General features: G+C 37.2%; 1 protein-coding gene across 1 annotated transcript; it reads right to left on the bottom strand.

Moving 5' to 3' along the window:
- Positions 1-180: 180 nt before the first annotated feature.
- NINJ1 (ninjurin 1) lies at positions 181-23,299 on the bottom strand. Its single transcript, XM_034437410.3, has 4 exons — positions 22,688-23,299; positions 13,010-13,241; positions 5,568-5,723; positions 181-3,665 (listed from the first exon to the last, which is right to left on the bottom strand). Exons 1-3 carry the CDS (start codon positions 22,790-22,792, stop codon positions 5,572-5,574), a joined length of 489 nt encoding a protein of 162 aa, XP_034293301.1. The 5' UTR covers positions 22,793-23,299; the 3' UTR covers positions 181-3,665; positions 5,568-5,571.
- Between the last annotated feature and the right edge of the window lie 1,553 nt (positions 23,300-24,852).

The raw sequence follows: 24,852 nt of genomic DNA, 5'->3' as shown, positions 1-24,852 counted from the left end.
AGCATTTCCTCGGGGAGGAAGCCAGTTAGAACTACTCAAATCCCTGTGCCTAGACGTATACCACTAAAACTAATACAGCTAAGATGCACAGCTGATGTTATCCTTATTATACAAACCAGGTTTTGTTTTAAAGGCTTCAAATGAATCATATTCAATGGTGCCTAAATAAAAAACACTGTGCACTGTTATCAAAACTCTTTATTGACCAGCAATGAAAAGAAAAAGAAAATGAAAACAGTGTAATGCAGTTACAATCTAAATACAGGTTTCTGCTGTGAATAGGAAAATCAGAATCATGACAAGTTGTGTCTGTAGTACATTTTTTTATATTTATATTTTATTAATATTTACGATGTGCTGTAATCCAAACCATGCACAAGATGCCAGATTGAGACCAGTTAATTTAGATTTATCAGTTTCAATGACAGGGCTTAGATTGCATAGTCATGGATACCTTTCTTTCTTCATTTTTTTTTACCCCCAGCCCCACCCTCACAGCTGTCCCTAGTTTACCTCATTACTGACATCAAGCAAACAAATCATTATGCTGTAAAAATGTTTTGCAAAAATCTGTGACATGAATTGATATTCTATTTTAGAACACTCCTCACTTGTAGTGCCTGAACCAATGGTACTGTTTAGGTAAAAATCTGATTTTATCACACATTAACTATGAAAAACAGCAGAACATTATTTGATTATACTGCATTTTAATATAATTTATTAAAAAATATAATCTACAAAAAAATCTGCTCTTGCTGAAGCAAGCCCTACTTAATTCAATAATTCATCTCCTGGTAAGAATGTACAAAATTGCAGTTGACTGTAATGCAGAAGCAACCCTACTCATGCAACTTATAAAGGCAGTAGCTGTAAAGCGACATTCTGCAAACATTTGATCAATTTTCATATCCGAACAAAAGAAAATCTTTCTTATTAATAATAAAATCCTATTATTTTCACTGAGAATAAAACAGATATCCAAGTAAAATTCTCTCCTTTTTGTTCTCTATTTTCTTGCTAGAAAAATTAACTTACTCTTTAGAATCTTATGATTATAATCTTATTAGTAGAAAAATGCAGCATCTGAAATGGTAAAGGAAATGGCTTCTCTCCTGTGTCTATAATGTGTTATATACAGTATATATTATATAAAATGTATATATTTAATGAATCAAAATTAAAAAAAAATAGAACACATGTTAATAACATTAGATCTGTATGTCACTAAAAATTGAGTGCAGTTTGTGCTCACAAATGATAAATTAGGAAAAATGTTCACTATATTTTTTAAAGGAAAAATTGTAGTAAATATAATATATTATATTCTGTAAAAGTTTGATTTACTGACTTGGTTTCATTAAAGATACTTTTTAAAAAATTATTGTTTCCTACGTAGATTGACTTTAAAAAAGCTAATGAGAGGATGAGAGGATGATAATGAGAAAAATTTGATATAATCAAAATTTGCTTCTCATCTTGTGCATAGGATGAGCCTTTCTATTTCTACTTTACAGTTTTAAAGTTAGCAGTGCAGGCCAGAGAAAAATGCACTGTGGCTTTTGAATTGTGTTGGCAAGATCCATGAAGAGGTATACACTCTAAGATGCATTCTAGAATGAGTCTTGATCACTGAAGCAGGAAAAATGGGCAAAACCTTGGCATTTCTCTATTCAAGTGTTGACAAGCCATCCTTAATATAAAAAAGATAGACCTATCAAGATTTTGCAGTGAGAAGTAATCCTTTTTAAAGCAGAAATTATGGTCCTTGTGAAATTTATTTATTCATTAAATTTATATGCCACCCATCTCACTATCAAGAGTGACTGGGCAAAATGAGCACGGAGAGATATTTCTCACTGACATTATGCACAAAAAGAGTAAAAAAAAAAAAGGTGCAGCACCATTTTGGGATTCTTTCAGAACGACTGGACCACAAAAGGAATGAGAGATACTTTTTATATTCTTCACAAGTCTCAGGGTGAAAAGACTCTATTATCTCTGTATGTATTCTGTTTGTGAGTAACATGGAAAGTTGGCAGATGCTTAAGATACTCAAAATGGTGTAGCATATGGAAGAAGGAAAGAAATGAGAATAAATTTGCTATTCTGTCACACACAACAACACATGTGTTTGATTGTTCCCTTACATCATCCCTTAGTTTATGGTAAAGTAGATGGAACTCAAACATGTACACACACACACACACACAAACAACCCCTAGCAATTGTGTGAAATTACATTTTGGATGCAACTTGGAGTTTTGCTCTGTTTTAGTCAGGCAAGCAAATTGTTCTGATTAAGTACTATATAAAGATAAACTCTCTTAAACAATTGATCAAAAGCTATAATAAACAGCAATTCCAGAGGCAAGAAATAAACAAAACTATATCGGGGTGTCAAAGTCGATTTCATTGAGAGCCGCATCAGGGTTGTGTTTGACCTCAGGGGGCCAGGAGGGGCAAGGCCAGCTCGACGTTACTCGTGTCGGGGGCACCTGTGGTGGCCCAAGCACTCTGCCAGTAAAAACAGGCTCCCGAGCTCCATTTTTGACTGTATAGCCTCCTGCAACCCTCTTCCAGCGAAAACGGAGCTTGGGGGGGCTGCAGACGGCCTTCCTGAGCTCTGTTTTCACTGGCACAACACCACAGTCCAGTCCTTTGCTCTTTCCAGGGTGGCATCATGGGCCAAATCTAAGCACCCCTTGGGCTGGATCCGGTCCTTGAATCTGACACCCCTGATCTATATTATAATGCGTTTATACAAAGTTGTGATGTGTTCACACAGTAAGGTCATGCGTCATGCTAGACTACAGTTGAATTAACCATAGTTTATTAAATAACTGGCTGGGTTTGCAAAATGTTCTCAGCCATAAACCATGGTTTACAAGCCATAAGGCATGGCTTCACACATCACAGTTGTTCTAAGCAGACTACAGTATCAATGAAATAATACAAAATTGTACAATATATATTTCTACTTGGGGAAAAAAAGGTTGGACACCCACCTCTTTGGAACACTTGGAATGACTATCAGTGACCAATTAAAGGGAAGTGGTCTTTGCAAAACAAATGTTTGTTTGTCCCAACATTACCATCACTTTCTGCATTGATTGCATTCACTTTCTTCTTATCCATAGCACCCTATCAGATATAATTATTCATATGAAATTATATAAATAATGAACAATTTGGATTTTATATCTACATAATGCATTGTGATTTGAAAGTCTTGTAGACAAAATTATTGTTTAATGCTGAAATGTACATGGGTCTTTCCCTACCTATGCAAACTCCATGCTTTCATATATAGATGCTCTCATTCTTGGTTCAGCATTTCTCTGAAGGCACGGGGACTGAGTTTCAATAGTCATAAGAAAGTCTCCGGGATTTACACTGCGTTTTTTTCCTGAAGCAATACTAATAGGTTTATCTGGAAAGTTCAGTGCAAGCATCTTTGGTTGCAACTCCTTATGCTACAAATAAAATTCAGTTTTCCTCCAAATGGCAGCCCATCATTTTTATAAGATTAGGAATGTATATATAATGGCCTTTCTGGTAAATAATCCAACTCAAAGAAAGACATGCTTGTTGAGTTTCTTCATCCAAGTGAAACTGGCACAAAATACAGAAACTCTCTTCAGAATTTTAAAGAATGTTGGTCTCTGGCAGGAAAAAAGGAAAAATGAAAAACCAGTTAAAAGGATCGAATGCAGCTTGCTTATTTTCATTTAAAGTAGCCCCTTTAATTCCTTTTCCCCATTTCATCACAGAATATTCAGACCAATTTCTATAGAGAAGGTGACATAAAATAAATCTACAACAAGAGAAGAGATAGTGCTGTCCCATAGTTGCCTTGTACATACTTAATTCCCAGAATCACTGTTTGACAGGCATGCATGGCTTTAAGCAATTAAGTTTGGATCTTTCAGCAAAAATGAACTGAAGTGATCAGTATTCATAAGGGAGAAAATGTCATGAAAAACAATGGCGGTGTCCATAAGAGAGTTTGGTGCTTACTATTTTTCATATTCCAAACCTTTTCTATCTCGAGCAATGTGGCACTTGGTGGACTAAACTATTTCTCCCAACTGATTCTTTAATCTGACTGTATTTTCAGTATAATGCTAGAAAGGTAGCATGAATAAGCTTTGGATTCATAAACTTCCTTCTTATCTTTTTATACATGCATTCATTTTCAACTAACTGAGATTTGTTGTTATCTGTACCATTGAACAAACAATAGTTTGCGTTAGTTGTGGTCTGGGGAAATTAGCCAATTTCAGTTGATTCCAGTTTATTTGTTAATCAACCTACCTACTTATCCATCAAAACTCATTTAAAATCAAGATTAAAAAGCAGAGACAGAAAAACCGAATTGGAAGGAACCCTGGAAATCTTCTGAAATAAGATCAATGTTAAGTACCAACTCAGTGTCCTGGTGAGATAGCTTCTATAATCACTCTGCCATAAGCAAGAAGGCCCTGTTTTCTTTTTATGTTCACATGGAACATAAAAGTCTTTTCTTTTTTTTTTCCCCAATTTTTTTTTATTTTTTTAAACATAAAACATAAAATACATCGTTTTAGAGCAAGGGTTTGGTCCAGCATAAAATGATTACAATTATTCACATTCCCTCAATCAATTTTGTTCCAAAATTTATCCATTTACATCTTTTTTAAAAAAAATCTTATTCTAAACATTTATCATTCTACTATTACACCCAAAATCTAAACAATAAACACTGTTCTAAATCTTTATCATTTTAACAATCATTATTCCATATATATTCCTCAATCCCAAAACCCATTACCTCAAATCTATATTTTACTTCTCTTAAATGACATCTAATATCCATAATCTTGCCAAAAAGTCTTTTCTGTGTATCTTAATATTTGGCTAGACATAAACAGAAAGATGTACTTTCTGAAATACTGACTAACTGTCGTTGTTCCACGGTTTTACAATGTTCAATTAAATTAAGTATAATTAATTAAAAATGGAAAAAGAATTTATTGAACATGAAAAGGAAAATTTTCTGATCTTCATGAGGCATTTCAAAGGAAAGTAATGCAATCTCTACTGTGACTAGGGCACAGATATGAAATAAAAAAATAGTATTACTCCTGAACCCATCTATAACACCTTGTACTCTGCAATACATAGAAATGGTGTAGATTTATAAAAATGTTTCTTTATACAATAGGGGTGTCAAACTCAATTTCATTGAGGGACACATTTGGGTTGTGTTTGATCTCAGGTGGGGCGTGGCCAGGGGGCATGGCTAGCTCAACATCACTCGTTGAGCCTCCGTTTTCGGCCATGATGGCCACCTGCAGCTCTCTGCCAGCAAAAACTGAGCTCAGGGAGGTCACATGTGGCCCTCCTAAGCTCCATTTTTGCTGGCAGAGGCACCGCAGGCTGGTCCTTCATTGTTTCCAGAGTGGCCCCATGGGCCAGATCCGCAGGACGGATTCAGCCGGCTTTGAGTTTGACACTCCTGCTCTACAAGAAGAAACAGACTTTTTTCAGACTTTTATGATACTCTATTCTAAATTGGAGCTTACCTTTCTATGCCTTCTGTACTGGGGGAGACGGCTTCTGAACTCCAAAAGCAGTGATAAATATATTGACAACTACTATAATAAACACCAGTCCAGTGGCAAGGTTATTGAGAAAGTTCAGTTTGGCATGTTTTGCAGGATTATTAAGGTCATATTTAACTAGAAGGAAAGAACAGTGAAACAGATTATATTCTCACAAATTAACTTTTGGAAATGAAGAGGTCAGCGTGAGGAAGTAACATTTCAAAATTGCATGCCAAAGAGATTTCTGTGTAATTAAAAAGATGTGCAAAAAATTATTATATGAGGATGAGGATCCTTTTTAAGCTAAAAAAAAAAGGTGGATTTCCACATAGTAATAGTTATACTTGGTATATGTTATACTATGGTAATCATTATATTTCAATCAACCTGCTGATTGAAATAAAATATAACAAACACTGAATTCAGTAGTCATAAGAAACGCCATTAAGTGAACTGCATTTATCAATCAGAACAATATCTTTCTACAACTGAAAAACAGTATTGCATATATGTATACTTCATTATTTTCCTATCCAGGAGTGGAAAAACTTTGGCAGCTCTCTAATCCAACACTTTCTTTTCACTCCTTCCTACTCAGACTTATTCAAAAAAGGATAAAGAAAAGATGCCAGGATGTCTGTATGCAATATACACTTAAAGAAAAATCAATCACACCCTGAAGGCCAACATCTTCAATTCTTTGGCCATATATACTGATGACAATTCTGAAATAAATTGATTTGTTTTAAAGGACCAAACCTTATTTTCTGGTTTCAGAAATGAACTTCTTTGTGGATACTCAAGGAAGCAATATACTATTATCAACTCCTTTACTCAACTGTATTTTCCCAGGACTATGGTGCCATGGAGCAAACCCAGAAAATGGTGAAGCTTCTTAAGAAGGTGCCAACAGGACCGATGAGTTCCCACCCATCCATCCATCCCAAGCAACTTTCCCACTTCAGATATGAATCCCAAATCCCAGGATTATGCAGACTTTCAGAGCCATTGGACAATGTCTCAGTTTCCCTCCTTCTGAAGAGTGTTGTTATTTTTTTCCTTCTTTTGACGGTTTGCTATGCTGTTATAATGGGTCGCACTTTGTTGTTAATATTATTGCTATAATAATATGTTTAGAATTTCTGCCTCTATTCAATGAATATTCCACATTTTAATTTGGTTACTTATTAAAGTGTATTTGATTTTAAAAAATAACATTTACAGGAAATGCAGACGGGAATCCCCATAATTAATCTAGTTCTAGCTCAAACTGGGGATTTCCTTTCTTTGTTCCATTAAGCAGCAGACTTCCCAGCTATCCCTGAGGGTCAAAAGTGCATTTTATATAATAACAATTGCAAATAGGGCCACTTTGGGGTAAAGGACCAATTCTGTTCATACCTCGACCTGTGGATCCTAGTTGTGACACTTTCTTCCTGTATGAAACCACAAGAACTAAAAAGTGGAAGTGAGCTTCATGAAATTCAGAAGCGTAAGCGTAAGAGAATCACCACTCTTACACAATGCATTTTCCAGGAGCCAGCACTGCAGTTTAGATTAACACATTCAGGTATTTTCCCAGGGTGAGTTCTTTGGAAAGGAATATCAACCAGTTGCAGTAAGAGGCTTTCAAATCAAGAGACTCATCCGGTTTTAGAGCTGATATGTAGCTATTTCACCATAGCAATGGAAACATGGATTTTTTAAAATGCAAGTATTTGTATGAACAAACTCGAGTTCTAAGATTTCAGAGGGAATAACAAATAGGTTGTATAAAGCTGAACTTGAAACTGATCTTCTATATGGGGAAATGTTAAGCTTTTTATTAGAGCAATTCCTCTCATTTTGTAGAGATTAAACTATTCCTTTTCCCCTTTCATTTCAAAAAGAAAGCTCTTGCAATTAATATAAGGTTTTCTGCAGATAAAATGTATAGCAGGGGCACCTAGGGGGGATTTAAAAAAAAATCAAATTAATGATAATATCCTATCCCTTATTTTTACATCTGTCACAATGCACATAAAAAGGGGACAGGTCTTTGATATCACTGGCACAGCTGCCATCCTAAATGTTTCTGACACACCCACCCACACCCAAAGGCTCCTGATTTATAGTGCATCCAAGAGGAAACTTTCCACACATTCTCAACTCAAATGGCAAATCTTTCGTTTGTGCTGCCCCGTGTCTTTCCTTAAACATTAATCTGGGAAAGAAGCTGTGACATTTTCAAGTGGGCTAAAGTTCATTTGATCTCATGAAGACAGCAAAGAAAATCAGTTCCTGTCCTCCTCCTGTTTTCTCTCAGTCTGTAAAATAGGGAAGCTGAGAGAGATATATGGTTCCCAGCCCTTACAATCTAAAAGGCGGAAGAAAATAGGGGGGGAAAACATATAATCCAACTGCCAAAACATGGACTTGGAACACGATCAAAGGAAGAAACTGTGGACGGAGGAACAAAAGAGGCAGAAAAAAACCATTCTGGTAGAAAAAAACCATTCTGACAGCTTCCTTCCTCCCCTTTTTACCCTACAATTTACAAGACTATTGACAAGCCAGTGTCTTCTAAACAAAGTAACCAAGAAAAAAAAAGCAAAAGAAAAATCTACCACTGTATATCTCAACATGATAATGCAGAACAAACAATGCAAGAAACATCATTCATATTTTCTTCCTACTGCTGTCAATTGTATCAATCTCCCATGCTCAACCTGCCTTTGTACCAGGAATCTGTCACCATTGAGAGCCTGTTAGGGCACAATGTTTCATCCCTACATAACCCCTTCTCTTCCGGATATTTATAAAGTGTTCCAAATTCATGTTTCACAGAATACATTAGTATAAATAAAGAATACTTCTTGTAAGAATTAAAACAGCCATGTCCTCCAAAAACTCTCTTCTTGATGTGTAAATGTGGATATGTGGCACAGAGAACATTCCCATGGTGACTGTATTCATATCTAGGTGGATTTGTGACAATGAGGGAATTTAACGCTGTCTACATCAAAGGCGGCACAGGAACTAACAAGCTAGAAACCTCCAGAGGATAATATTTCCACATACAATTATTGTAGATGATGCACCAAGCAAGAAATTGGACTAGATGACTGCTGAGACACCTTCTGTGACAATATTAGACCATAACAACAACAACAACAACCACCTAGCAGCAAGATTGCCGATAGCACAACACTGGAAGAAGGATTTTTTGCCTACTATTGATGACTGGATATTGAAAGTAACTAATTTAGCTGAAATGGCTAAAATTTCAGCATATTTGAAGGATCATACACAAGAAAGGTATATACAGGACTGGAGAAGATGGATTGATTATATTCAAAATAAGTATCAGACCAAAAAATATCAAATAGTTTATGAATGATTTCTTTTAACTGTATAAGCGTTATATAAGTGATATTAGAAGTTTTATGTCTAAGAAGTAGGATTTTATCTATGGGGGGTTAAGAATTTTTTTTTTAGGGGGTGTTAGTTTAATGATTGGTTAAGCAATTTAGTTTATTGTTAAAAGTTAATAGAAATACCTTGTGTTCTGCTCTGGGAAGTCGGGGAGGGGGAGGAGGGGTTGGGGGGTGGGTTGTGGGGAAATTGTGTTTGTTTTAAAACTTTTCCAATAAAAAAAAAAAAACCACCACCACTACCACCATCCAAATAGTGGGATATAATGATAAAAAGTATGAAGATAATTATATAGCAAAGAATGAAATCTATAAGGCAGGCAAAGGAGGGGTAGTCTTAATTATCTTCAGAATGGTAATCTTTTAAAATACTTTACATCTCACATAATGTAAATGGTAATAGAACTGATCGATAGGAAGGCAACTATAGATTCAAACTGAATTGGTGCAAAAGATTTTAGATAAAATATGAATATTGTTCAACCAACTGGAAACTATTCACAGTGCTATTTGATCTATGAAGTTATCTGCAAAGTTTAAAACAGTCACATTTCATTCTGAAAATGAAATGTTTAAATAAAGAGAAGGTTAGCAAAAAAAGAAGTTGAAAGAATAAGACCAGAGATCTTTCTTTCAAAGATACATTGAGGTCACTCAGAGTCAGAATAACACAAACTCATTTATGCTGAAAAGGCAATGCCTAAAGGGTTAAGAAAGGACAACTGAGATGAGGTACTAGATACACTGAGAATCAGAAACCATTCAAATCATGAGATTTCAAATATTCCTTCTAAAGAGTCCTAAAACAACTGAAATATTATATTGATGTTCTTTCATCATAAATGCATAACAAGGCTATTTTCTATAACAGAGTAGAAATATATCCCTTTATTTATTAGGCAACTGGCCAATATAACATCAACTTTTGAAGTGTTCCTGATCTTTTATTTTATTTTAACAGCAGTTTCACCATCTACTCTGGTGGCACAAGTATTGCAGTATAAGTACAGTATTGCAGGCTAACTCTGCCCACGGCCTGCAATTTGATCCTGTTGGGACGCAAGGTCGAAAAAAGTCAGTGAAAGAGAAAATATATGTTTTATGAAAATATATGTGGAATTAATGAAAAAAATAAATCTTCTAGTAACTGATGTCTAAATTTCCTTCAATATAAGACACATAGTTTATACCAATCCTGAAAAATATGACTTGGAGAGGACAATCACCTTTATGCTCTTCTTGAGGTTTCCCATTAGTATCTGGTGATCTCATATGGGACAAGATTGCTGAATCTGAAAGGCCTTTAGACCGATTCAGCAAGATATTTTGCACATGCTCTTGAGTTATTTCACTACAAACTGTTGGCATATAAACTATATCTTTATTACTGCCTGCTTCCAGCGCTGGATGACTATGTTTCATTTCCTAATACAATACTATTTAATATATACCCACAAAGAAAACTATATATGTATGTAGAAAATGACAGTGTACTTAAAATCTTCTGGTAGAAGACAAGTATAATTCAGTTTATACATTGTGTTAAAAATGTTATTCTTAGGTTTCTATGCAATTCCTGAGCTAAAAATTACTTCTTGGACACAAAAGTAAATATCTATAATCTTCTACCAAATGTATAATTTCCCAGAGCAAATGAATGATAATCTATGATCCCTGAAAAAAACAGGTTATGTTTTAGCCTGCAATCCCATAGAGCTGATGATTATATTACAATTCCAGTCTCAGAGTGACCACCTAGAGAACCAAACACAGAAAAATGTTTACCCTTGAATAGAGAGTTCTGTACTGGGGTTCTCTTCCCACCTGGCACAGAATGCCCCAAGACTAATTATCTCTAATATTGGAGGATAGAAAGAGCTGTGTTGAGGTATGGGTCAAGAGAAGCTGTGAATATTCCTTAGCAATAGCTCTAAAACAGCATCTCATCTGGGTTGGCCTGGCAAGGAATAATTCTCTTCCATTCAAGTCTTGATGGTACAGTGGTTAGAATTCAGTATTGCAAACTAACTCTGCCCATGGTCTGGAGTTCGATCCTGACAGGCTTGAGGTTGACTCAGCTTTCCATTCTTCTGAGGTCAGTAAAATCCAAATTGTTAGGGGCAATATGCTGACATTGTAAACTGCTCAGAAAGTGCTATAAAATACTAGGGAGAGGTATATAAGCCTAGGTGCTATTGTTATTGCTATTCAAACTATTAACACTGACTTGGAAGGAAAAACTTATATTCTTGATGTAGTCCCTATAGCTGTCATGAGCCTTTTAAGTTTCTGAAATGATGGTTACTGTTTCTGGCTCTCCCTCTTATACCAGGAAGGACTAGTTATTATTTTTAATTAATAATTCCATCATATGGGAAAGTGTATAAATGAAGTAAAAATATCACTCATGCATACTGAACTCTGAAAATGGGGATGAGAAATCCTACAAGAAATCTGAGAAAATATTGGGAGATCTTTTCTCTCCCATGAGAAATGTTGTATTATTTTCCTGAAAATTAAAGATTATGAAATTCATTGTCTATGATGCTAAAAAATCTTTGACACAAGGCCTTTATGTACTTATGTACTACTATTGGACGATTACTCACACAAAATGATTTCACAGAATTACATAATTATGACTATACATACTTCTTTATGTAAGAATCTACTCATTTCTCCTCTTATATACTAGAAATAAGCAGTACACTACAACTTTCAAATGTGTTATTCTTTTGAAAAGGATTACCATATCCTAGAGATTAGCGTGATCAAGATCCTACCAGCCTTTGGCAAATTGCTGAAGACCTGGATTAGCTTCAAGACATTGGGAACAGCAGGTTGGATGGCCTATGAGACAAGATCTTATAATATTGTAGCATACTTGTTGGGTTTGTTCTTGGTAACCACTGTAGGGTGTTGTTTTTTTTAATGTTTGATATTACTCTTTGCATGATTTTTAATGTGTTGTTGGCCTCCCAGATTCACATCTGCGAGATGGGGCAGTCATATAAATGATATTATTTTCAAAAGACAAGGCAGTATTCATTGCCAACTTTGCTCTTATTAATAACTAGATTTTCTGTCCCCAAAAGCAAATTCCTAGGCAAGTCTGGTCAATGGTTCTGCCTCCATCCCTGGATGCCTACATGATGACCATCTATAAAAGTGAACCTGATGCATCTGTATAGATCTTCCCTTGATAGCCATCTGATTGTCCGGCAGTAAAGGATTCAAACTCATGGGGTAGGCATGACACTCTTCCTTTTAGCTCTTTGGGAATTAAGAATGGAACAATGTGAAATGCACTGATGAGGTGAGAGACCATGTCCCTACACTTCACCTCCAGAGTGGTGGGAGGGAAAACCTAACTGCGTTCATGTGTGCAGAGAGTGGAAGCTGGCCCTGGCCAGACACAAAGCATCATGATACAAGGCAAGGTGTGACTGGTAGAGGAGCCTGGAAGAGCTAGCAAGCCAAGTGCCATTAACTAATTGGTGTAAAACTAGTTTGCCCCTTGTGGTTCACCAAGGATAGGCACACAAGCGCCAAATGAAATGAGCTAGCAACCTATCTCAAGAGAAAACTGGACTTTCTTGTTTTTCTTTGAAGATGTTTCATTTCTCATCCTAAAGAAGCTTCTTGGATGAGAAGGAAAATGTCTTCAAAGAAGAAACAAGTCCTGTTGCCTCTTGAAAAAATATCTTTGGGACAACCATGACCTGGATGACTGAGAATCTTCGTAGAACTAGCAATCTAGGCTGTCAGGACTGCATTGTGTCTAGCATGTATAGATTTCCCATATGCTAAATTAATAACCTCCACAGTTATATTCACACCTAAAAAAAATTGAATAAAAAGTTTTTTTAAAAAAAATCTTAGGGTGTAAAAAAAGGAGTTGGCTATAAAACACTTTTTAAAAAACATTTTGCTATTAAAATGGAAACAGTACCATAAACAGTTGTGCTGTGGCACAAAATAAGCAATGATTTAGGTTGCCATACATACCAAGGAATATTAGGAGCACACCAACTATAATCTGAAGTGCGAGTGAGATGCTGATGAGAATGATCAGTGGAGCATAGAATCCGAAAGAGGGTCCTTGCTCCATCACAGCTTTCAGCTGGGATGCGTTGGCCATGAGCAAAGCAATATCCAACATGCTTTCGGCTGCACTCTTCTTATTGGCATAATGGTTCATGTTAATTTGTCTATTTGACCGTAGCCATTGTCTTCGACCCTGAAAGGCAAAAAACATTTCAAAGACATTTATCAGCAAGGATTCAGATAGCAGTATAAACATGATAGGGGTGGGAAAATTAATAACTCGTTCAAATTAGTTACCGGTACATGTTTGTTTGAAATTGTAACAACTTTCCACAGGGACTGAAGGCAAAAATGGAACAGTTCAGATTAAGGAGATATAGCATTGGCCACTGCATATTATATTGTAATATCTTAAAACAAGGGTCCCCAACCAGTGGTGAAATCCAATTTTTTTTACTACCGGTTCTGTGCGCGTGGCTTGATGGGTGTGGCATGGCTTGATGGGCATGGCAGGGGAAGGATACTGCAAAATCTGCATTCCAACCCCATTCTGGGGTCAGCCAAATATGGTATTTGCCAGTTTTCCGAACTATTCAAAATTTCTGCTACCGGTTCTCCAGAACCTGTCAGAACCTGCTGGATTTCACCCCTGTCCCCAATCCCCGGTCCACCCAGTCCTCAGCCTGTTTAGAACTGGGCCACGTAAGCAGTAGGCGAATGTGTGACACTTCATTTGTGCATGCACAGGAGCTAGATTGCAGACCAGCAACCATCCCCTCCTCCCCAGTCTCTGGAGCCAGAAAGGTTGGGGACTGCTGTCTTAAAACACTTCATTACAAATATATTAAAATGAAAGGAGAGAGGAGAAAAAACATATAGCATTCACAGCAGGAATATAACTAAGTCTAAACATGACCTATGTTTGGGAAATGACAGGAAACAGCTTAAATGTCCATGCTTTAGCATTTTTTTTCTTTTTCTCTATTTTATAAAAGTTTTAACTATCCCATTACTGGGGGGAAATATACTTCTTTTCTAAACACTTTTGGGTTTGTTTGTTTTTTATAAAATCAGAATATATTTCTGATCATTCTCTTGAGATCATGGCTTAGCCAGTAAACATCAAGCACTTAGAAATAGCATACTACTAAACACACAAAAGTCAGGCCAGAAAGCACTTTCTACGGAGACAAACATGTTTCCAAGTTTCCTCACTTACATCAATTTCAGTAGAATTTTTACAGATTTTACTAAATGAAATCATTTTACTAAGATAAAGAAGTTACCCAAGAGCATCAAATGTCTATGGAGATTCTCAGTTATCCAGGTCATGGTTGTTCCAAAGGTGCTTTTTCAAAAGGCAACTGGACTTTCTGGTTTTTTTTTTTCCTGAAGACGTTTCACTTCTCATCCAAGAAACTTCTTCCTGTCAGAGCTGAAGAAGCTTCTTGGATGAGAAGCAAAACGTCTTCAAAGAAAAACCAGAAAGTCCAGTTGAATTTGAAAAAAAACCTTTGCTTTTTCAGCAAAGACAAGAGCATCAAATCAAATATTTAAATAGCATCAGAAAAGAAAAGAAAAAATATTGGATGCCCAGTTAATGTTTCTGTGGTAGTGTTTTGAGGATAGCTAGCTGCTGAAATGACCTCTCCCCCATTTGATACTTTCTTCCATATTTATTTTCCATGTAAGCTACAAATTGCTCCACATCGGCAGTAAATCTGCTCGAGAGTTACATGGTATAAAAAGTACTAAAATAATTGAAATGTCAGCAATATTAATGAGTGAAAAAAAATCCCCATATTAATTCTGTTCTTTTCCCACACAATCAAATAGAGGAAACAGGCATGTTGTAATATCCTTTTGTCAGGCATCTTGTTTCTGCTCTTTTATAACTGATAAGACCTATGAAAATAAACAATTAATCCAAGAGCAAAGTATACTTGCACCAAATAGCACTATGAATAAAACATGCAAGAGTAAGGTGTTAACAGTGTGTGCAATTGTGCTACAGAACAAATGGTGGCAGATAGAGATAGACCTTGACTTCCAGCCACAACTGAGCCCAGAAATATACCCATAAATCATTGGGATCATTAAGCAAGGCACCCACATGACTGTTTCACTTAATGACCACAATCCTGGCTCTCCCTGTTGTGGCCATTAAGGTAAATGTGCAGGCTGCTATGCAGAACTCTTGGACCTTCAGGGGATGGCCGAAGACTGTTGGCACTCACTGAAGCTGAGTTAAGCCTGTGCTCTGCACTCAAGAAAATTATATTATTTTTCTTTTTTTCATTTTCATTTCTTTTGGCATTTTTCTTTTCAAAGTGACCTGTTGTTACATAATGACTTGGCACTCTACAAATGCTTAGAATATTGTCTTTTTAATAGTAATTTTATTTTTAAAAAGTCAATTGCAACAATAAAAAAAGAAGAAAAGAAAAAGAAGGCACAGAAAAGGAAAAAGTAGAAAGAAAAATATCTATGAAGTTTCGCAGCCATCCAGGTCATGGTTGTCTCAAAGGTGCCTTTTCAAAAGGCAACTGGACTTTCTTTGCTTTCTTTGAAGACGTTGAACTGAAGAAGCTTCTTGGAGTGAGAAGCGAAACATCTTCAAGGAAAACAGAATCCAGTTGCTTTTTTGAAAAAGAAAAATATAGTAAAAGAAGATATATATATGTATATGTATATGTATATGTATATGTATATGTATATGTATATGTATATGTATATGTATATGTATATGTATATGTATATGTATATGTATATGTATATACACACACAGCAATAACTTTCTCCTTCATCAAAATAAGTATAAACAATTTTAGTAATTTATCACCTTTTCTTAAAATAAATGACATTTTCTTTCCATAACCCATCTCTTATCTATAAACAAATTCATGAAGCCTCATTATTTCAGTCTTGATGACAAAAGTCCATTAACGGTTACCAGAAATAAGAACATATCTATTTTAATCTTGGTCAAATAAACCAAGTTTATATTGCCTTCTTTTTCTTTCAACAATTTTGATTTTTAGTCCCTACAAATGCCCTAGAATTTGATTTGTTTTTATTTTTTGTTTGTCCTTTCTCATGAACTTTTTCAAAGCTTTAACAAGCCCCCAATATAGGATGATTAGAATATAGAATTATTCAGGACATTCTCTCGGTTTGTTATTTGTATATCCCTTTTAATTATTAAAACATCCACAGGGGGTTGAATTAGAGAACCTCCAAAGTCCCTTACAATTTACTCAATACAGAATATATTTTATTCTGTATTGAGTAAAACTTTTCAGAGAACCAGATTTGAAGAGCAAACTGCAACATACCGGTATATTTTTCCAGGATTTCCTGGCAGTTGTGCATAACAACCTTGTTAGCACAGAAAAAGACAAATCTGCTTTAACAAGTTCCCAAAGTTGATATGTGCGCCCCCATATGCATTCTAAATCACATTTAGCCTTTTGAATCCAGATCTTTGCACAGCTCTGGTTTTTATACACCTAATGAGGCAGCAAGAAAAGATGTAGAGATCTTTTCAATGAAATGAGAGTATATCATGACTGGATTCTCCCTTTTCCTCCAATGCATTTTTCTGCACTACAATTTGGCATTCTCTGTTAACATTCCCAATAAAATCCTGAATCATGAGCAAGGGCTTGGACTCAAAGACCTCCCAACTCTGTCATTCTATTATTCTGTTAAATTCACTTTCACTTTGGGGGATTTTACAGCTTGTTCACTAGCAACATTTTTGAAACAGTAACTTTATATAACTATTTTATTGCCCTTCAAAGTATGCCTATTGTTATTTACCGCATTTGCCATATTTTACTCCTAAAAGTGTCATTATGATAAAGTCTGTTGTGAGAGGACACGGTTCTAATTGGTATCAGGCTTGTTTCCATCAAACATGATTTTAATGAGATCAGAATTAAAATCATGTTGAACTCAGAAAATTACCATTTTAGCATTCAAAATTTAATGCAATGAATGCAATTATTGGAATTATGCACCAAAAATATGTGTATGTATTCACAAGACTGCTTTTGCAATCAAGATAAGATTTTAGAACTTATGCAAAAAATAGTTTCCCTATTTAAGACACATATTTAGAATTTCACAGGATATTGCTTCAGGGGAGTTATTCTCCCAACTTCCACAACTTTGCAGCATTTCAGAAAAAAATTCCATCTAATATTTTTTCAATATATTTGTCAGAAAATCCATTAGGTGTAGAAAAGAGCAACAGTGAGAAAAGGATTTGTTTATTTAATATTTTAGGTTAGGTGGAGCTTAAGTGTTAAACCACAGTGGGAGATTTCATCATTTAGCCTATTGCTAATGTAAATACTGACCTTTTAATATTAAAAGCATCATTTCATGCTTTTTTCTCTAGACTACAGGTCTATGCAACAACTCAGGTCTAGCCTGTATGAATAGTAACTTTGTATGTTAAGATGAAAGTGACTGGATGTCACTGAATAAGAGCCATAAAATGAAATATTGGTCTTTTATGAAAGAAACTTTGTTTAACTCAAAGCAATGTCATTTAAAGAGGATTCATATATTCCACCAAGCACTTTCTTTGGATTCACCCTACTATAATACTATGTAACACTGACTTGAAAATTCTAGTAAGTTTGTCTGCCATATTGAGGGCAACACTGAAAATAGGCTTTTAATGGGTGAAATTGAAGCTTTAAGTCTCTCCAAGACTCAACCTACCATCACCAATCTTCCTCCCAAAGGATCACATCTATTGGCTCCATCAATTCTGCCTTAGTACAATCTGTGAAATGGCTTTATGTCTATTTTCAATGGGACCTTTGGCTTGTTTCAGAAGACAAAGCATCCATTGTAAACAATCTTGTAGAATTTAGGCGTGTATATATTTTATTTCCTTCTTTATTTCCTTTTTTGTTCTTATCTCAAAGGAATACATTAGACAAATTAAATGAAAACACCTTTAAGTACACTAATGTAATTTAAATGGGAATTCTCGATTGTTTAATTACCACAATGAACTGCTTCTCAGGATTTAAGTCCATTTATATCTACTTTTCACTTAGATATTTTAACATGCTATGATAGCAAGTAAGGGCTGTTGTTAGGAATTAGCACTATCAATAGCACACCTAAATTTGAGGCAGACATTTTCATTTACATAAAAAGCCATTAAATGTTTAATCAAATTCTGTTCTGCAAAAAATGTCTTTTAATGTTTTCTCTCTGCAGAATATGCTTTATAAGACACGAGGACATCCCAGCTCCTCAACTACAAAACGCCAAATCGGCAATTTTTTACACAATTCCTTCATCACAAAAAGGAAGTTGAAAGTAGGCTTCACAAAATGGATTATTCATTCCATCACAGATAAAGCATCATCATTGTATGATTTTTTTCCCCTGTGACACAATTTTCATGCCTGGACTAAGTCATTTTATCCGGAAATAGGACAGTTCCGCAATTATATGACAATATATATTCCATGAAGAATCCACCTCACTGAGACTGTTTCCAGTTGTTAAACTTATTACAATGAAGAAATCCTTTAGATAGGATTATCAGATGTCTGAACAGGCAAAGGGAAACACTGACAATTGGAAAGGAGAATAAATGGGGAGAAAAAGGAGGAAAAACTAACTATTTAACTTTTATGACATCAAATTACAGTGAAAAACTGAAAAAATGTACTTAGATCTATATGTATATGAAATTAAATTTTCCAATATTAGAAAGACTGGCTTGTCAATCAAGATATTAGGAGACATCAGTCCCAATAATGAAATTATCTTGAGAGATATTACAAAAATTCTGTAGAATCTTGTAATGGCTTGTCAATTATTACAATATCACTGAACAATATGCCTGAACATGAAATAACAGCTGGATAAGCGGAGAAAGTAAACAAGAATCTGATTCATAGGCTTAATGCTATGACACGTGCATTTTCTAATTTCACTTCTGGCTGGCATAATTCACTGAGATTCAAAATCATCCAACTAAGAAGTAGACAGTTATTTAAAAAGCAGTACATAAACTTTTACAGATGTCATAGTTTTGTCAAATGCTCAAACACACACATCTGGCATGTCCTATCTCTTGACAAGCTCTAAGAAATTATTTCCTCTTTGGTAGCAAATAGGGAATAAATTAACCTATGAGGATGTAAATAAGATGTTTAAAGAAATATAACCTATAACCTCTCAGCTTGAGTTTGATATTTCGTGTGTGAGACAAGCTAAATAGAGTGAATGACTGAATATAAGAAATAAGTAATATTTTTCTGAAATAGGAATTTGCTTCAGAGATGATAGACATGAAGACCCTTTTGGAGAATCCTTGTAACTATTATTCAATTCAAATATTTTTTTTCTTGCAAGGTAACATCCATTTGATTTCACATATTCCTGACTTATACTCTTGTTTTGTAACCATTTAAATTCTGACATGCTATAAGACAAAGATGTATTTTCAATATCTCTACAATATTCAATACAACTGATGTTTTAGTAAAGTCTTATCAAGTCAAACTTGACTCCTGATGACTTCAAAAACATGTCAACCTACAGGTAGTCCTCAACTTATGACAATTGGAACCAGAATTTCTGTTGCAAGCAAGGCAGTTGTTATGTGAGTTATCTCTGATTTTATGACCTTTTAAGGTCATTTTTAAGTTGTTAAGCAAATCACTGTAATTGTTAAGTGAATCAGGTGGTCATTAAGTAAATCTGGCTTTCTCCGTTGACTTTGCTTGTTAAAAACCAGCTGAGAAGATGGCAAATGGTGGTCACATAACCCACCTGTCTGTCACACATGGCTCTCCTCCTAAAGTACAATGACTACAAAGCAACAAGAGTTAATAGCAAAGAATTTCTGATCTCCCCTTACTAGGGGATTCATGTTATTTCTGAAAAAAAGAAAAGTCTATCTAGAAACATGCTTTCTGAAGGCCATCCTTTTAATGTAGGGGCAGTAATGATTTAGAATCCAGAAAAGGAGCCTGGTGGCTCAGCAGACTAAAAGCATTGTGATTAACACCAGCTGTCTGCAATTACTGTAAGTTCGAATCTCACCAGGCTCAAGGTTGACTCAGCCTTCCATCCTTTCTAAGGTAGGTGAAATGAGGATCCAGATTGTGGGGGCAATAAGCTGACTTTGTATAAAGTATACAAAAGTATGAAGGCTATTGCTTAACGCATTGTAAGCTGCCCTGAGTCTCCGGAGAAGGGCGGCATATAAATCAAATTAAAAAAAAAAAAAAGGCCCTGCTACAATTTATTATCCCCAAAGACCATAACCATACAGAAGGGAATTATCTCAAAATGTCTAGAGCTGTGATGGCAAACCTATGGTATGCATGCCTCAGGTGGCACGTGGAGACATATCTGTGGGCACGCGAGCGTTGCCCTAGCTCAGCTCCAGTGCACACGTGTGCACTGGCCAGCTGATTTTCGGGCCTTCTGGGCCCACTGGAAGTTGGGAAACGGGCCATTTCTGGCCTCTGGAGGGCCTCCAGGGGGTTGGGGAAGGCCGTTTTTGCCCTCCCCAGGCTCCAGGAAAGCCTCTGGAGCCTGGAGAGGGCAAAAAATGGGCCTGCCAGGCCCACTGTTCCATCGTGTGCCAAAAGCGGAGGGAGCACGGGGGTGGGGGTCACGTGCGCATGCACAAGGGGGCACATTGAATTCTGGGTGGGGGCACGCATGTGCGCGACACCACCACCCCCGCTCCCCCCCTTGGCACGCAACAGCAAAAAGGTTAGCCATCACTGGTCTAGAGGGAACCTGTTGCCAGTTTCTTTGTAGAAACTGGATTGCATTCTCTACTTAGAGACATTGCCACATGTGTGTAAATTAATTCTCCAACCCACATACATTCTTGATGTTTCTGAAAGAATTACACTGGGGAGCGCATATCTTCTTCCCTTCTCACACCTTTCCTACTGAAGCTTGGATGGGATTCCTTTCCATCTCCAAACTGAAAAGCAAATGAGAGAAAATCCTGTCTGGTTTTTGTGAGGTTGGTGGCAAGTTTAAAGGATTTTACTTCACTAAGTTTGTATCCCTAATTTCCTTTTGACATACTGATGTGATAAGTGATAAAAAGTTGGTAATGTTCCCAAAGACTGACTAGCTAAGGCAATATTTATAGACATGACATTTAGTGCTCTTCTTTCCCCCACCCATTTTCAGTCCTGACTTTGAATACAGATGACAGGGTGGTGCCATGGTAAGCCCCAGCATAAAGGATACCCAGTTCAGTTCAACCATGTGATTTCTATAAAACTGCTGAAGGAGTTCTAAAGCAGTTTCACAGAAGGCAGATACATTCTTTTCTTTTTTTACCCTGTAACCCCTTAATTCGGGATGATTTTGTTAAAATCAAAAAAGATAGAAGCACGAGTGACTGTGGCCCTTTCTTGCATAACACATCCATGTGTTACAAAAAATACTTTGCCTGAACAGTCAATCAAGGTATTTATAAAACTATTTTCTTCCAGAATAAAGGAAATGAAGAACTAAATTCTCTACATGTTAAGAAGCATTTGGGGTTAGAACACACTTACACCGTCTCAGAATGAAATTCTGTTGAAGTTTAAATCACCTTTTCTCAAATTGCAGAATGGATAGAGGAAGGTGTATCACTTATTTATTTGTCCAATATAGATAGCTGCCCATTTCACACAGGTGACTCATACATTTCAAAGAAAACAATTAAAAACAAAGCCTTGAAACCAATAAAAACAAAAATAAACAAAACCAATGGGAGAGTGCATTTAAAGTCTTACATGTGTTATAGCCATTTCACCAGCTGCCTATTTCCATGAGATCCCCAAACCTCTTGACAGGACCACGTTTTAAGAGATTCCTGGAAAATCACTTGGGGCCAATCAGATTCCAGCTGGTACACTCTAGTAGTCCATCTCTCCCTAGCCTAACTTCTATCTTTTATTTTATGTACACTGAGAGCCTATGCACCAAAACAAATTCCTTGGGTGTCCAAGCACACTTGGCCAATTAAAAAAAAATCTATTCTAAATCTGTGAGTTTAATACAGTCCAATCGTGGTTCTTTTTCTTCCCTGAAGCCATATGTCATCTGGCCACTTGTTTGTCTCTTCCTGTAAATTGGTGGAAAGTCTTCCCAGTTCTGCAGTCTTCCATCGTTTTTTTCTTTCTTTCTTTCCACAACACTGCCCACTGGCATCTATGCACGGGAAAACAAGCAGCCTCTTGCCAAGCAGGCCCCCCCCCACCGCGCATTAAATCTTTCCCAGTCGAGCAGCCGGAAAGCCGCCCTCGCTGTCTGAAGAGATCCAACTTCGCCTTTGGAGGCATTCCAAAGCGAGACGCGATTTACGGGAAATCTCCGCGCCGGGAAGAAGCCCCTCGTTCCTTCGGAGGTGCCCCCCGAAAAAAAACATCCGCCAAGAGGAGACCTCTACCCGCTTGCCTGCCAGGGAAAGCAGGCTCTTCGGATACACAGGCCTCCGCGGCGCTGGCTGACGAACCCCATGCCCGCGGGGCACCTTCGCCCTGCTCTCCCGCCCAGAAGCAGCTGGCCGGTCGCGGCTGAATGGGTTTTTGTCCTCTTGGCTTGCCCGCCCGAGAGAAAGCGAGAGCCTCTTACCTCGTCTGGAGGCGTCGCGTCCCCGTTGGCGTTGGCGTTGTCATTGCCGTTCCCCATTGCCGTGGTCAGCCCGTTCATCTCGTGGCTGTCTGGGGTCGAGCCCATGTTGCCGCGGCAGCTGAGGCGGCGCGGTGCAAAATGAGACGGGCGAAGGCGCGCAGGGGGGAGCGAAAACGAGGCACTTGTTATGAGGTCTTGTGTTTAAACCGGAGCGCAGTTGTCACGACCGCCTTCGACCCTACTCGGGAAAGAGAGAGAGGGGAGGAGCGAGAGGAAGGGAAGGGAGCGAGCGCTGGGTTTCCCCTCCTGACCAGAGGCAAAGGGAACCGCTCGGCGCGGCTGCGGATACTGAGGCGTTGCTGTGGCGACGAAAGGCAAGGGCTTTTTTTTTTTTTTTGCCCAGCTGTTGAAGGAATTTGTCCGGACGACTGACCTCTGGCGGGGAGGGATTGGGGCGGGAGCGCTCCCTCCTTTTCCTCGCAAGGAAAGTGGGAATTCGCCCACGTCAAAGGTTAACACTCCTCGCCAGCCAGTGATGCCTGCTTGAGCCCTATGGGAAATACCGAAGACGGAGACGGCCTTCCTTTGTATCTGTACCTTTCAATAAGCTCGGGGGTTTTCCTCTTTCCTCTGTCTCCAAGGGACCAGAGTAAACATCACAATAGTAAGCATCACTAGGGTTTTTTTTTTTCCCCTCTGGGGCTGTGGGGCACTAAATGCAGTGCAATATGGGAATTTATGAATTAACCGGTAGCCTTCTGGATGGGGATTTAAGAAGAAATAGGATATACCAGCCCAGTTAATATTCGGAATTAGAAGGGGGGGTGGATGGACGGACGGACATGATAGCAGCATTCCAGTATTTGAGAGGCTGCCATAAAGAGGAGGGGGTCAATTTATTTTCCAAAGCACCAGAGGGCAGCAGAACAAGAAACAATGGATGGAAATTAATCAAGGAGAGAAGCAACCCGGAATTGAGGAGAAACTTCTTAACAGTGAGGACAATTAATCAGTGAAACAGCTTGCCTTCCGAAGTTGTGGACCCTTTATCACTGGAGGTTTTCAAGAAGAGACTGGACAGCCGTTTGACTGAAATGGTATAGGACCTCCTGCTTGAGCAAGGGGCTGGACTAGAAGACCTCCAAGGTCCCTTCCAGCTCTATTCGGATTCTGAATTCTGCTTCTTCTCATCTATTGGTATCTTTTTTGAGTGCAAAGGTGCAACTTTTTCAAATAACTTTTATTACAGTATTACTACAGCTCCCATAAAGGGTGGTGAGGAATCGGAAGAATGTATTTATTTCATTTGTTAAATTTTTACACAGTTCATCTCACCTAAGTGACTCTGGGCATTGATTCATACTTTTTTCTGCCTTTCGTCCACTCAAAATTGCATTCCCTTTCATTTTTTTAACAAGACATCTTCAGTCATGGATGATGGGGAAAAAAAAAACCCTATAGGTGATGGTCTAGAAAACCATCTTGTTTTGCTTCTTTCTTTCAGCTGTTCATGGAAACAAATTAGTCAAGTAACAATGTCTGAGAACTGATCCTTTGTTAGATCTTCCACAATGTTCCTGATCATGCTACTTGTGTGGCCAACCTTTGTAATGCTCCCCTGACTGCCTCTTTCACTCCCATGAAGGTGTGATTTCTTCTCGCATAATATAATAATATACCCTCAAAAACAGGTAGCTATGATATTTTTGGATCCGCAAAAAGCTTTTGACAACTGAAATTGGGACTTTATGATAAACCAATTAATAAAAATGAATTTTGGAGAAAAATTTACAGAAATGATTAGAGCCATATACACTACACAGAGGGCAAAAATAATAATAAATGGGGAACAAACAGAAAGTTTTGAGATAGCTAAAGGAGTAAGACGAGGTTGCCCCCTGTCACCTCTGTTATTCATTCTTTCTGTGGAGACATTAATGTCACAAATTAGACACAATTCGGAAATAAAGGGATTAAAAATTAAATCACAAGAAAATAAGGTCCAAGCATTCGCAGATGATTTGGCATTCATTATTGAGGAACCTTTAGAATATGGACCTACTTTATTACAAGATATAAACCAATTTGGCATGGTAGCAGGATTTAAAATGAATAAAGACAAAACTAAAATATTGACTAAGAATTTAACCAACAGACAGAACGAA

Source organism: Pantherophis guttatus, chromosome 2 (genome assembly GCF_059756535.1).
Source record: "Pantherophis guttatus breed Tessera chromosome 2, ASM5975653v1, whole genome shotgun sequence".
Lineage (NCBI taxonomy): Eukaryota > Metazoa > Chordata > Lepidosauria > Squamata > Colubridae > Pantherophis > Pantherophis guttatus.
The sequence above is the reverse complement of the archived record's forward strand: the minus strand, read 5'-3'. Positions and strand labels throughout refer to the sequence as shown.